The following is a 14,336-nucleotide window of genomic DNA, read 5'->3' on the forward strand; positions in this document are numbered from 1 at the left end:
AGGGTTGCATCAGAGATATGGGCTAAGGTTCTGCTTATTATATGAACAAACACACGCTGTGTGTTTCTAATTCATTGGATGACCGTTCTTTTCCTTCAGCTGCTTTGCTTTTTACTCATACTATATGTACACAGCAACTAAAGGAGAAGAACTTTATATATAGTATATACATACTATATAATATAGTATATATAATATAATAAAGTATGTTAATAGAATTCTATCTCAACAGATTTAATTCTTAAATGCTACATATACTTGTTTAATCTCTCATTTTAAAAGTAGAAAAGGTTAGATTATAACATCAGGTTAGCTCTCTTTGAAGCAGGTAATAATTAAGTTGATTCACTGTTGCAATTACTGTCAAATCCCCCTTAATTACCAGAGATTTTATAGCAGCTTCATTATACGTCTGCTGTAATGCATTGTGGCCCTAAGGAGAAGTGTTGCAGGAAATTCTGCATAGCATGTATAATTCTAACCTGCAGTTAAAGCTTCCAGTAAAAGCCTCAGCACTAAATTTATCTTTTTTTGACATTTCCCCCTATTATTTAAAGTACTTTAACTGAAGTAACACCGCTAAAATATCCACCTAACTTTGTAAGTAAGAACTGATCTCTTCACAGATATTAGAAATAAAAAGGGAGAAAATGGTAAAATTAGAGTGAATTATTTCTGGAAAAGTGTTCAACAAAAATTTAATAATGAATCTGTCCTAACATTAAAAAAAAAACAACAAAACCCGCAACTAGTACCTCACTCTGAAAACGACATCAAAAGAGTCTTTTCTCACCAGTCGTCCCACTGAATTCATTGCTCAGGTAAGTAAGGATTACTAGGATCAACCTGCGATGCACTAGGTCAATTTTTTAAAGTATTGCTAACTTCAATTTTTATTTACTGGATTGTATGAATACTGATATTTACACACACAACCACTAACACCCACATTTGTAATTGATTCTTATGTTGCACATGCTTTTATAGTATACAAACGTCATATTAATGTTGCAGGTAATGACACTTTGTACCCAGACCTTATTATAATATATAGAGAAGTTTTTAAAACAACACTTTGTAAATCTGACCTTCCAACTAACTTTTGTAAAAACATAACCACATGAAACTGCTGTTTTACAGCTCATGTGTCACTGCTTGTTTCTACTGGAAAAATCTTTACAAATCAAGGTCTGTAAATTGAGCTTGTAACAGTTCAAAACAGATAACTGAATAATGTGTCCCACAGATCCCCTTGTAACGAAGGAATTTACGCCACAGAATATATTAGATGCAGAAAGGGCTTCAGTGTCAATGACACTATTGGCAGCTGTGTTAACAGTTAAGGAGCTGGCTTTGTACAGCAGTACAGTTATTAAATTTCTCCAGAGACCATGACTCATTAATCAAATATTCATACATCTCTGTAAATACACACTGAACAGAGAATACCCTCAGAGTTGAGCATCCCAGCACAAGCGCTCTTTCATGTAACACTGACAAAATCCTGAGAACATGCGGTCATATTTTGCATTTCTAATGCTCTGTGTACTCCTTAGTACCCCAATTCCTAAAAACAGAACACAAATGATCTTACTGATCGCAAGTGTTACATAGTTACAATTAAAATTGCTCCACTATTGCTTCATACCGTCTTTTTAAAATTGAAGACAGTGAATCAATTCTTCTGTTCTTTGTTTACCAGCAGACAAGTAACTTTTTCCCATACGGATGAAGAAACCCAAGGCCGTGCTCTTATTAATACAAGAATTTGTATTAGCATGAAAACAACAAACCACTGGTTGAGCTGTGAAGGCCAAAGAGCTTCATATATTTGCAAGACATCAGTTTGCTGTGTTTTGCAAATACTTCATTCTGCTTTTCACAGCTGCTGAAAAATTTAATGTCTTCTTACCCATCCCATTGGAAGGAGAAATAGGGCTGAAAAAGTCTAAACTCAGGTTCATATTTCAGTTCAGTGCTCATGATTGGCTCTGTTGCCAGCTGAATCCCAACACCCTGAAACATCGGCAAAATTAGGGTTTGAATTTCGAACCTGTACATTCAGGTATGTTCAGATCCAGCATTTGGATTCTGCTTCTTACAGAGTTACAAAATTCTGATCCACACCATTGGGTCAGACCCTTTCTAATTTAAGGTAGCTAGATGCCACTGTATGGTGTTTAAATATGGATTATCACAATACTGTGTAGATTTTAAAACCTCTGCACCGATTTCAAATTAATCTACTATGAACTTAAGGTTGCTGGTAAATCTTGAAGCAGACAACTGTCAGATTATTTCTAGGTGTAGAAAGCACAGCAACTCTTAGAAGAGATGCCCACACTGCAAGCTTTAGAGAGGTACTTAAAAAATCAGAGTGGCCCGCCATACGATGCAAGTAACTTTCAATTGTCCCAATTTAAGGATTAAAGTTGGCCTGTTGATTAGGTAACAACTTTGGAGAATTAGTTCTGTTTTTTAATAAGATTCTTTTTAAATGTTTCATTAGATTTACATGAAGGGGTTTTTCTTCTTAAATTTATTTATTAACCAACCTAGTTGTTAGTGGAGATAGGACAAACCAAAGAGGAAACATCCCACTTCGTTTAATATTAAATAAATAAATATGCTAATCCAAGCATCCTACACTGCTCTCCTTGCATTATTTTGCCGTGATTTTTAATTGTCTTTAAGTGGAATTGACATTTACATTTAAAAATGAAGATCATCTTCCTCATTTAATTAAGACAGCCACTGACTGATGCAGAGCAACAACAATTCCTTCCCTCCCCGCAACTTCCTGAAAAACAGAATCTAAGCAACCTTGCTCCACTGAGTCAGCACATGCCAATAAAACAAGTGCGGTCATTCACTCAGTACCACTCTGCAGAAACTATGGGATTGCAATAATTGCCAACTCTTACTGTCTAAGGATAAAAAGAACAGGAGTACTTGTGGCACCTTAGAGACTAACAAATTTATTAGAGCATAAGCTTTCGTCGGCTACAGCCCACTTCATCGGATGCATAGAATGGAACATATAGTAAGAAGATATATATATATATACACACACACACACACACACAGAGATAATTTGGAAGCTGCCATACAAACTGAGAGGCTAATTAGTTAAGGTGAGCTATTATCAGTAGGAGAAAAAAACTTTTGTACTGATAATCAAGATGGCCCATTTAGACAGTTGACAAGAAGGTGTGAGGATACTTAACTTAGGGAAATAGATTCAATATGTGTAATGACCCAGCCACTCCCAGACTCTATTCAAACCCAAGTTAATGGTATCTAGATATATATTTAAAGTTAATGAAGTGAGCTGTAGCTCACGAAAGCTTATGCTCAAATAAATTAGTCGCTCAGGTGCCACAAGTCCTCCTTTTCTTTTTGCGGATACAGACTAACATGGCTGCTACTCTGAAACCTAGTTTAAACTACATACCATTAACTTGGGTTTGAATAGAGACTGGGAGTGGCTGGGTCATTACACATATTGAATCTATTTCCCTCAGTTAAGTATCCTCACACCTTCCTGTCAACTGTCTAAATGGGCCATCTTGATTATCAGTACAAAAGTTTTTTTCTCCTACTGATAATAGCTCACCTTAACTAATTAGCCTCTCAGTTTGTATGGCAGCTTCCAACTTTTATTTATATCTGTCTCTTCTTACTATATGTTCCATTCTATGCATCTGATGAAGTGGGCTATAGCCTACAAAAGCTTATGCTCTAATAAATTGGTTAGTCTCTAAGGTGCCACAAGTACTCCTTTTCTTTTTGCGGATACAGACTAACACGGCTGCTACTCTGAAACCTGTCTAAGGATAGGAGCCCAAACCTGCAACCCTTTCTCAGAAGAGGTCCCACTAAGTTGGATAACCTTATCCTAATCAAGGCCCTGATCTTGCAAGCAGCTTTGCATGTGTAGTCCTTTAGCCAGCACAGAGGCCCCTTAACTTAAATGGAGCTCCCTACAGACACAGGGGTTCACTTGAGCAGACCAGCTTACAGGATCAGGGCCTAAAAGGCGAGCACAAGGAAAGACTGTATACGTATTACTCTCATTTATATTAAGCACAGAACTCACAAAGCCCTGGTTGTTAACATATGCAACACATGCACGTTAGTGGTAGGCAAAAACCACTAAACATTTATTGTGCATCTTCTTGGGTTTAAACAAACAACAAAAAAACACTGATTTGTTTTGATGGCAATTACAACTGCTTTTATTCATAAACAGAGTAAGTTTTTATCTGAAAGAGCATTTGCAGAAAACAAAACCATCATGAATTTTCGTGTGAATAAACATTCCAGAGCTTTCACACAAGAAGAGATCTTGTGACCATGAAGAAAATCCTTTTTTACTATTCACACAATAGACAAACAACTATGACTGCCCATGGATTGCTTGCAAACTGGGAAAGGGACTCTTATTTATAAAGCTGGTATCATCTAATGAGGAAACAGAAACAATACCATTTGATGAAGGTGACCAATCGTACGGTCCAATGACAACTACTCAGGTCCTGATTTTCATTTACACTAAGGTTATGTCTACACTAGCACTTTTGTTGGTAAAACTTTTGATGCTCTCTCACCAACACAGCTACTGCCGCTCATTGGGGGTGTTTAATCATGCCGACCAGAGAGCTCTCCCCCGTTGGTAGAGAGCGGTTAACAGGAGACCTTACAGCGGTGCAGCTGTGCCGCTGTAAGGTCTCTAGTGTTGACATAGCTTAAGGCTCTTTTACATGGCTGTGATGCTATAAAGGGGCTTTAAAATGGATGTAACTAGTTTACACTGCCATAGAAGTGTAAACAGCCCTTAGTGTAAATGAAAATCAGACCATCAGTGAGGTGTTCAAAACCAAACAACAAGGTAAAATTTGTTACGCAATCTATACTCTCACCCTGCAGCCACAGTATGTTCAGCGCCAGATCAGGGCCTAGCTGTCCAATAATTGTAAAGAATGAACAAATTTGTTAAAAATCACATCCTGATCATGGATAATTCATGGACTGGGGAGACCTTAAAATAATCAAGCACAATCTGCCCCTATTGGGGGCTCCTGGAACTGCAGCCACAGACTATTTGCTCCATCACATACACAAAAATAGTCCATCAATACAAACGATGGATAAAAAGAACACCAGGTGGGCTGGACTTTAAACATGCTGTTTATGTTCATTGCTGCTATTATTGACCTTTATAACTCAATCACCATTTGATTTTACAGGTCATCAATAACTCCTGGAAATAAAGCAGGTCTCTGGACTGAGCTCATTCTTTACTGTAATTAACGTAACTTACAAACATGCTCCCCCATGTTAGTGCTACACTTTCAGCAATTAAGGTTGCATCATATCATCCATGAACAACACTTCTTATGTTTAGGGATTAAAAATTCACAAGACTTTCCTTGGGCTGAAAAATTCTTTGCTTAACAAGATAAGAAATTAGGACCCAACCATCCAAGCCTAACACACTTGATTGCTGTAAAACTAATACATAGCTGCCCACACAGATTTCTATGGTCATTTCACAAGCAGAGAGCTTCCAAGATAGGAATCTTAGTCCTTCTTTCATGCGCACTTCTGCTATTTCCAGCTTTTGAGGCCCCTATCCATAATAAAAATAAAAAATGACTCATGAAACCAAAATAAGGCACCAAAAAAAAAGTGAGACATAATTTGAATTTTTTTTTTTATTTAACAAATGCTTTGAAAGTTGCATTGTCTCAGAGAGCAGTTGTCTTGGTAAATCCTGAATGATGTGGTCTCCCACAGATGCCTTTGAAGATCAGGACCATGGCTTTGAATGGATACTGGACACAGACTGGGAACCAACAGAAAGTGGAACATGTGGACGAAGTGCTCATGATGGGTAGTCTGTCTCACTGAGTCGGTAGGTGCAGTCACAAAGGTGGACCCTCCGTATTGCATCCACCTTCAATCCTAGATAGAGCGTTTTACAGTGATCCAGACTGGTGGTGACAAAACACATAGGCCATCAGAACCAGGTTTTCATAGAAAGCTGGTTTAAAAAGGGATTGTGGTCACTGACCACCTAGAGATGAGTGGAAGTCAACCCCAAGACTTTGCTTCACTTTGATAAATGGAGGCATATGCCCTTGCTAGATGCAGAAGACAAAGTCCCAGCTAGTTATTCAAAGCTCTGGCAGAGGTGACTCCTACTGCTATTAGACTTGATAAACAAAAATGCGCCCGTCCTAAGAAAAGAAAAGAAACAGCAGAAACATTTATTGGGTGGGGAAAGAACAGGCCTATTTGAAAGAAGCCACATTCCATGATATTGAGAGGCTGGTTCCATCAAGGAAGCAAGTAACTAATCAGTCAATGATTTGTATAAGCCACTTAAGAATATAGGCCACTGCTGGGTGTGTGAGTAACTAATACACAGTTGGTTTGTGTTTGAAGGCAGCAGCAGCAACAGTGATGACACAAATTAATTGCACAGTTTTCAGGAGATAATGCAGTAGAAGTAAAGATAATTACTATGCGATTAACATAGTTTCCAATTAAAGTCCCCTGTAGTTACAGAAAAACATTTATTTCTAGTAACTTGGTAATTTAACTTGTGTCACCACTGTACATGGACCTTCAGGGATGAGGACAACCTGTGAGCTTGCCTGTGCTGGAGTCAGGAAATATACTAGAATGCTTTCCAAACCCAATGTGTCAGAAGTTCTTAGGTCTTCTTTCTGTGCCCTAGCCATTTTTCACTGGGACAATGGGCTCTAAACAGAAAGTAAGACTGGAAGGGGTTAGAATCCTGAACTATTACGTTTCAAGTCCTATGTAACTAGCTTTATGGGCAACAGAGAAAAGTCATGAAACTCGCTGTATTTCTAAAATACTGATGCCTAGTATCGGGCATTTTGAAAACTATGTAGACAGGTAGAGATGAGGACTACCAAAGGTGAAATGTCATGGGTAGCGAAGGACATGCAAGAGTCGCTAACATAGACATGATAGTTAAATCCATGGTAACAGATCAAATTGGCCAGGAATACAGGAAAGAGAGGTTACAGAACAGAGGCTGCCAGTGATCTGACCAAGAGGGATGGGGGGAAAAAATTAAGGCCAGAAATAAGCACCATATTTCATTGAAAGTACAAGTGGAAAACTTAAATTCTCCCTTAAGTACCCAAGCTGGAATTTGGCCTGGACTGCCCTACTTTTCCCCAAGAAGTACCATAGAATTATAATTAAATCCCCCATGCCTCCTTCAAAAGATTCCCCAGTTTTCATTTCTGTCCCCGACTCCCCTTTCCTTGTTAGATGCTTATTGACACAGATTTTGGGGCATCTACCTAAATCACCAACATGGAAAAAGGAACAAGATGGAAGCTGGAGAAGTGAGAGAAAAGGTAGCTGAAAATTGCTACCAGTTTCTAACAAATTTGTGCAGCTGGCTCTGAGTGGCAAGATATCTTGATAGACTAAAGGACCCAAAAACATCATCACCAGCTGTCTTAACATTATTGACAGTTTTGCTATGTAAGTTTTCCTATCTATCATAAATAGACACTGAACAAAAGGTCTATCATTAAAATTAAGTTAGCTAAGGTATTTCAACCATTGGGCCTTCTTCACAAGTTAGAAGAGTAAGAAATGAAAATGTTCTTACAGATACTAGAACAATGTGAACCTGTTGAAGTGTTTAGATACATTTTATATTTAACATTTATTTACAATAAAATTATTTCTATTTACAGTCAGAATGCCAATCCGTTCTTCTCATGTACATAAAATAATTCTTACATGCATATCTATAGACCGTTATCTTGTGTGGTTACATGCATGTTTTATTTTCTGATGTAAGCGTAACTTCCCCCATGGAGCAAAGGCGGAGGAAATGGCAATCCTTAGTCAGCATACTAGGTTAAAAGTTACATGCATTGTACTGCAGTAGGTACTTTTACCTATAATCCATTTGTAGGTAAGTTTGCTGCAAGAAGGTTTTATTAAAAACAGGAAGTACTACGCTTAAAGTTAAAGCATGCTGAAATGGCTTGTTGAATTGAAGTCTATAATTGTGGCAAACAGACTCACTCTTAGATGAACGATTTATAAAGTTACCTAGCCCAGGTAATTTTGTTTTAGTTTAAATACCAAACCTAATCTTTCTCACTTTGCAAATATGTCCTTCCCTCTCAAACCCACTCCAGTTTCAAAATTTAATTCTGCTTATTAGCTATCCACCATGGGACAAAACTGACATCCGTCAGATTAGCAGCTCAGTTACGGTTACTGCTGTAAAGAATGCGGCCTCTAATAGGAAATGGAGGGACATTTCTTTTAACAGAGATGTGATATTTTATGTATAAGAAATGCTTACATACAGCCTTATTGTAATATTTCCTGTAGCAAATTTATTCCCCATGATCAAAACTAAGTATTTCATAGAGTCAGGAAAAAGTCTACTGGATATCCACTTCAAAAAATATTCACTAAACTAAATGCCACTTTTGGTTCCTTGCTTAAAAAGTTACTTGTAAACTCCCAAGCATTAAAGCCTTTTAGGCATACTAAATTTATTTTTATTATTTTATTATTACAGGAATAGAAACTGGAAACGGAAGGGATGCTATTAGTTTATCTAGTTCACCATAAGCGTAATTATTCCTTATTGTACATTTGTTAGTGTTTGGGTCAGTCAGGTATCAATAGTCACATGTGATGGGACTTCCAACACTTCCTTGTGAGTGTTACACAGCATAATATTCTCCTGTATGAAGTTTTCCGTTTAGTTTTTGGAAAGTTTTCAGAAAGTTATATGTCCTTGTACCACCCAAGTAATTCCTCTTCTCCTCACCAGTGTTTATACATTAAATATTTCTGAAGTGTCATGCCCTCCCCTTAGTAATAGATTAACAAGCCATACATATTTGTTAATTTGCCTTAAATCCACGCCTACAGGCCCCTGATCATTTTTATTGTTCTTCTATGAACTTTAATTTGTTAATACCTTCCTGGTAAAGAGGCAGCAGCAGAAACGAAACTATCAGTGAGATCAGAAAGAATTATTACCTCCCAGTTTTATGACATGAGTGTCTAGATACATAGCCCAAAATTGCATTGGCCTTTTTTTCTCTTAAGTGCAAGATCATGTCTAATTTGTTGTCCACTATCCCACATAGGTCTTGTTCAGTAGTTTTGTTTTCCGGACATACTCCCTAATATTTATTTTTTGCATTATTTTTCCACAGCAAAAGTAGCATTAGAAAAATGCAAGCCAAACTCAAATCTACAATATCTTTATAGTATTTTCTAGTCCTCACTAGTATTCACAATTCTTCCCAAATTAGCATCTGCGTTTCATTAACACGTTAATTTTACTACTACTTCCGGATTATTAAGGAAAAAATATCAAACAAGATCAGCCCTAACTGATTCCTTATGTATATGCAGGACCTAAAGTAATATTATACTGATTAAAAATATTATTTAATAAGGAGCAGATTACCATATCCAATCAACTGGAGAATTTTTTTTTAAATGAAAACCAATGAAACTGAAAAACAATCCCCCTTTTTTGGAGTGGTAACTCAATGAACAAATGTGAAAATGAACAACTCAACTCTGGTACGAATATGCGTTTGTCCCAGATCTGCCTAAAATCTGCCTACTAGTAACTACTCGCTGTTCTCATAAAAGGAAAAAAAATACTTTAGTGGTACATAGAATATTTATTGTTTGGGTAGACAACATTTGTGCATTCTGTGCCTAAATGGCACTTTAGAATAAGTTAATAGCTCATTTACAATACAATAAAATTTACCTTATTACAGAGTATTTGCACCTCAATATTTTTTTAGATCCAGAATTCAAAGAATTCGAACAAGAGAAATTTACCATTACTGTTCAAAAGTACATGCATTTAATCTCACACTTTAATAAAGTTATTTTTAAATTTGTAGGCAGTATTAAATGTGTATTTTAAATTCTGAATTTGCTCTGTTAAAGCATGAAACTGTTCATGTAGATTTATTTGCTAGATGTTCTGTACATCTAAAATCACTACAAAGAGTGTACAGTAATGGCACATACCAGAAGATCACATCCCAGAATATTTACTGTCTACCCCCAATTTGCTGTTTTATGCTCTGATTTAGAAGCTGCATGGGTAGGAATAGAAGTCTCAAAATTACATTGTAGAGACAGGAAACAAACACTGCTCCCATTTAATAACGGTCTATCTGCTTTGATTGGTTGCAGTTAATATTAATAACATAACCTTTAAAAATGGTAGGGAAAAGCCAATACTTCATATTCATTCCTGATTTTAAGGTTCAACAAGAAGTTTAATGAGTAGCCATTATAAAATTATATTGCTAAATAGTACCTTAACTCACAATTCTGCTTATATAATTGCATCTGGATTGTAGCTAACAATTACTATTGATATATCAAAGTTACATCTTGAGTAGTGCAATGCTAGAAAGGTATCTCATGGTTACATTATTAACCATTATAGGGGCGTAGGCAGCAAAATAGATTAAATGAACAAGGCTTTTTCTTCAGGAGCCCTAGATTCAGGTTTTGCTTACAACTGGAAACAATCCAGTAGTCTCAAAACTAGATGACATGTCCACACCACAAAACCACCACATAATTGGCAGACTGTTCAGGACTGGAACAGCAGTGCGGACGGCAGGTCAAGACTGAGGCTCATTGGCAGAGCTATCCAGGAGGGTATGCATGGTACCCAACCACACTACATTGTGTCTGGCTCTAAATAATGCTATCTGTCTTCACTAGCAAAAAGTGTCATCATATTCATCCATCAATGAACAAACAAAAATAATTAATTACATTTATAAGTGACATTTTAAAGACCGAACATATACGACATGATAATCTTTATGAAAATAGATCCATTTCAATATTGCTTGTCTTGTGTTGTGTGATTTTTTTTTAAGGGCAAGTGTTCTCCTAGACAGCTGCCAGGACCCTATTGTAAAATGTCCTTAAAGCAAGACAAACTCTTCTGTACTAAATCTTTTTAATCTTTTCTTTTCATCCTCAGAGAAAAGGTCATTTTCTTCATGGAGTGGACTGGAGGCAAAGTCATAGTCTCTAGAATGACCCTTTACAAAAGTAAACAAGGGATATTTCTCCTTAGATGAAGATTTCAGCATCTATAATGCAAGATAACATACCGGATAAACTGTTAATTGAAAATGAAGGGATAAAGTCCCTGGGTGTATTGATCTAATTACAGTCACATAATTTACAACATGCATATTTGTTTTTATTTTCATTTGTCACATTAGAATAAAACTGCACAGACTCTCAATAGCCCACTTCTTCTGGTAAATAAATATGTTTCTAACTCAGTCTCCTCATGAAACAATAGCTACACTTGGAGTTTCAGGCCCCAATCTTCAACTTGTTCCACACACGCGAACTGAACCACTACACATGCAGAACTCCATTAGCTTCCACTCGTGTGGAACAAGTTGCAGAACAATCTTCATATCTTCTGTCATCTCTTGAATTGCAAGCAGGATTTGTGGGCAGGTTAGCACCTTCTGGAATTTGTGGAAGCATTTTTATGGCAGAGATAGAGCACTTATAGCCATCAATACTTTTATTAAGTTTAAACATATACATTTAAGGGAAATAAGCCAGCTCAAGAGCAGATAAATCTGACAGTGGACTAAAAATGCTATCAGACTGCTTTAATTACATGTCAGAAACCTCCCTGGGTATGTCCACACTGCACACTAAGCTTGGGTTCTGATTCAGGTTTGAGCTCAAACCCCTCGTCAGTTCCCACACAAATCAATCTGACTCAGGTCAGCAAACACTCAGGTCCCAGGTCCTAAGGCCCTGCCAGGAGGGTGTGTCAGAGTCCAAATTCCTCAGACTCAGGTCCAAGCTCTGTCATTCTGCAGTGTGGATGCAGCTCACGTTGCAGACTGGAGTCAGAAGGTCTGTGCAATGCAGGATGGATACATTAGTATGACAGAGACCAGGGTCCAGCAATTGTAAACCCAGGTTTATGATGCCATGTGGACACTGAATCGTGGGCTTGGAAATACCGAGTCCACAAGCCCATGTCCCACAGACCTGGATTTACAATACAGTGTAGACATACCACCTGTCTCCTCAGAGATGAGGAAGCTGAGCCTCTATCAAGGAAGCTATTCTTACTAAGGGTGATCAGCCACAGGTACAAATAAGAAGTTTTAATAGTAGGTGCTATTGGCCCATATACAAAAGGGCTTAAATGTGCTTTCCACTGTTTAAGGGATTCAACACCCACTGAAGTTAAAAAAAAAATTGCTGATCACCTTTGAAAGTAAATCTCGATACACAGCTATAGTATATGCAAAGCTACATTAGTCTACAGATATAATCTGCATTGAAGTGATCAAACTATGAAGTCCAAAAATAATTTGTCTTAATGAAAAACAATCTGAAGCACTAAAAATCTTAAATAGATATTTAAACAGTATGAGCTATTTAAAAAAAGTAAGGCACTGGAAAATTATGCTCCAAGTAAAATCAGATTCTGCAATTTTTACTGTGCTCTGCAATTTTCCACTTTATTCTAGATTATTTTAATTCATTCTATTATTGTACCTAAAGAGTAGGGCAAGGAGAAAGTGAGAGACATGCAGACAACTGCGATGAGCAGAAGGCAATGAAAAAGGAAAAAAGAAAAGAATGAGTACTGGGGAAGAAAGAAAAAAGTTTAGACAAGAAGAAAGACTGTACATCTCAGGGGACTGCGTAATTTTATATAGAGCCTTTCATCACTAGGTCATTAGATGAAGCCAGCCCTGGGTCAGTAGCAACTGACAGTCACATGGCAGCTGCTTGGTGGCCTGTGAAATGGGTTAGTACACATAGTCCAGCTCCTAAATGACATGTGGTCTGCAACACAAAAACCATCACCACAGTTTCAGAGAAGCCAAAGTAGTAATGAGACTGAACCATTGTCTCACCCCCTAAAGGTGGTCCCTCTAGGTCAGGACTGAGATACATGAATGAGGCAGCATGGGAGATGACAGAAGACTTCATTCTCTAGAGCCATTACTCTGACACCTCTCCGAGTACTAAATACTAAGGGAAATTATAAAAGATTAGAGAGAAAGAGAAAGTAAACTAGAAACGGTAGCAGAAAGCTGATCATAAAACAACTGCAGTATGGAACTTGATTAAAATGAGCAATTATTTCCGAATTGCATGTCCCTCAGGGACTACCACTACCTTCCAAGTCAATGGGCAAATTCCGGACGTGGGTTTTCTTAATCAGTATTCTAGCTTTGAAAAAAGTTAATGCAAAAGTGTGTATGTACATAATATTTGTTATAGAAGATACTTCCGCCCAGACGTTCACGTGAACAGGAGACAATTATCAGAAGAGATCTCATTAATTTGACATGCTGAGTCCCATTAACTGACTGCTAAGCAATGTTTCTAAAGCATTTATTTCTATAGTATCTGCTCAATGGATATAGATGACAGAGAGGACACACTTCCAAATGAATAAATCCCTGTGGTTCTCAAACATGTATATATATTTTTTACAATCACTCCTACAACCTCCTTTTTTTGGGAAACCTATAGTACAAATTTGATCACTGTTGCATTTTTATCAAAGAAACATTCATTCTAAAAAAACATGAACAAAGTAACTGAACAGTGTTCAAAGAGCTGCTTGTTTTTCAATTTAGTTGGCTTACAAAACACACACACACTTGTACACACAGGGAAAGCTTTATCCTGTACCAGAAATATCATTGCTTGAATGAATTATGAGATGATGCAAAAGCATGACAAAAACAGCTCTGCAGCCCGAGAACTACTCTCTCTCTCTCTAAAACAGGAATTTAGCTACATTTCTTTAAATTTTTGTAAAAATTTAAAGTACATTGTCAGTAATTTACTTTCAAAGATTAACAACTTTATTTTTTGTGATTTCAAGGATATATCTACACTGTATTTTAAAACCAGTAGCAGCAAGTCTCAGAGGCTGAGTCTACAGAACCCTATTACTTCACTTGCTACAGAAGCAAGAATCTGAAGTCCTTCATTAACCTAACCTGGGTGTCCCCACTTGGAAGTACACTGTGCTACCATTCAAGGCATTAAGTTACTCTTAAAGTGATAATAAATGAACAGAAAAGTAGTAGTCAGAGGCAGAGCAGGAAAAATGAACAAACTGATGGGGCAGACTGGAGGATGACAGTAGGACTGTTCTTCACACAATATTCATATGAAAACTTTCCTATTTTTTCGGAAAATACATGATCTATTTTTGGGTATACTTACATTGCTGTCATCAT

General features: G+C 37.1%; 1 protein-coding gene across 5 annotated transcripts in view; it reads right to left on the bottom strand.

Moving 5' to 3' along the window:
• ATG4C (autophagy related 4C cysteine peptidase) overlaps nt 1-14,336 on the bottom strand; it is a 68,196-nt gene that overhangs the window by 23,672 nt on the left and 30,188 nt on the right. For 2 of the 5 annotated variants that reach the window (XM_073357463.1, XM_073357464.1), the window contains exon 11: nt 9,706-11,177. The exons of 1 other annotated variant lie outside the window; for it this stretch is intronic. In XM_073357463.1, coding sequence (XP_073213564.1) covers nt 11,007-11,177 — 171 coding nt within the window. In that variant the 3' untranslated portion in view covers nt 9,706-11,006. Of the gene's footprint in view, nt 1-9,705; nt 11,178-12,992; nt 13,111-14,336 lie in introns of those variants that run through there. 2 more of the 5 variants (XR_012160458.1, XR_012160457.1) reach the window with 2 other exon arrangements.

This window comes from Lepidochelys kempii, chromosome 8 (genome assembly GCF_965140265.1).
Source record: "Lepidochelys kempii isolate rLepKem1 chromosome 8, rLepKem1.hap2, whole genome shotgun sequence".
Taxonomy (NCBI): domain Eukaryota; kingdom Metazoa; phylum Chordata; order Testudines; family Cheloniidae; genus Lepidochelys; species Lepidochelys kempii.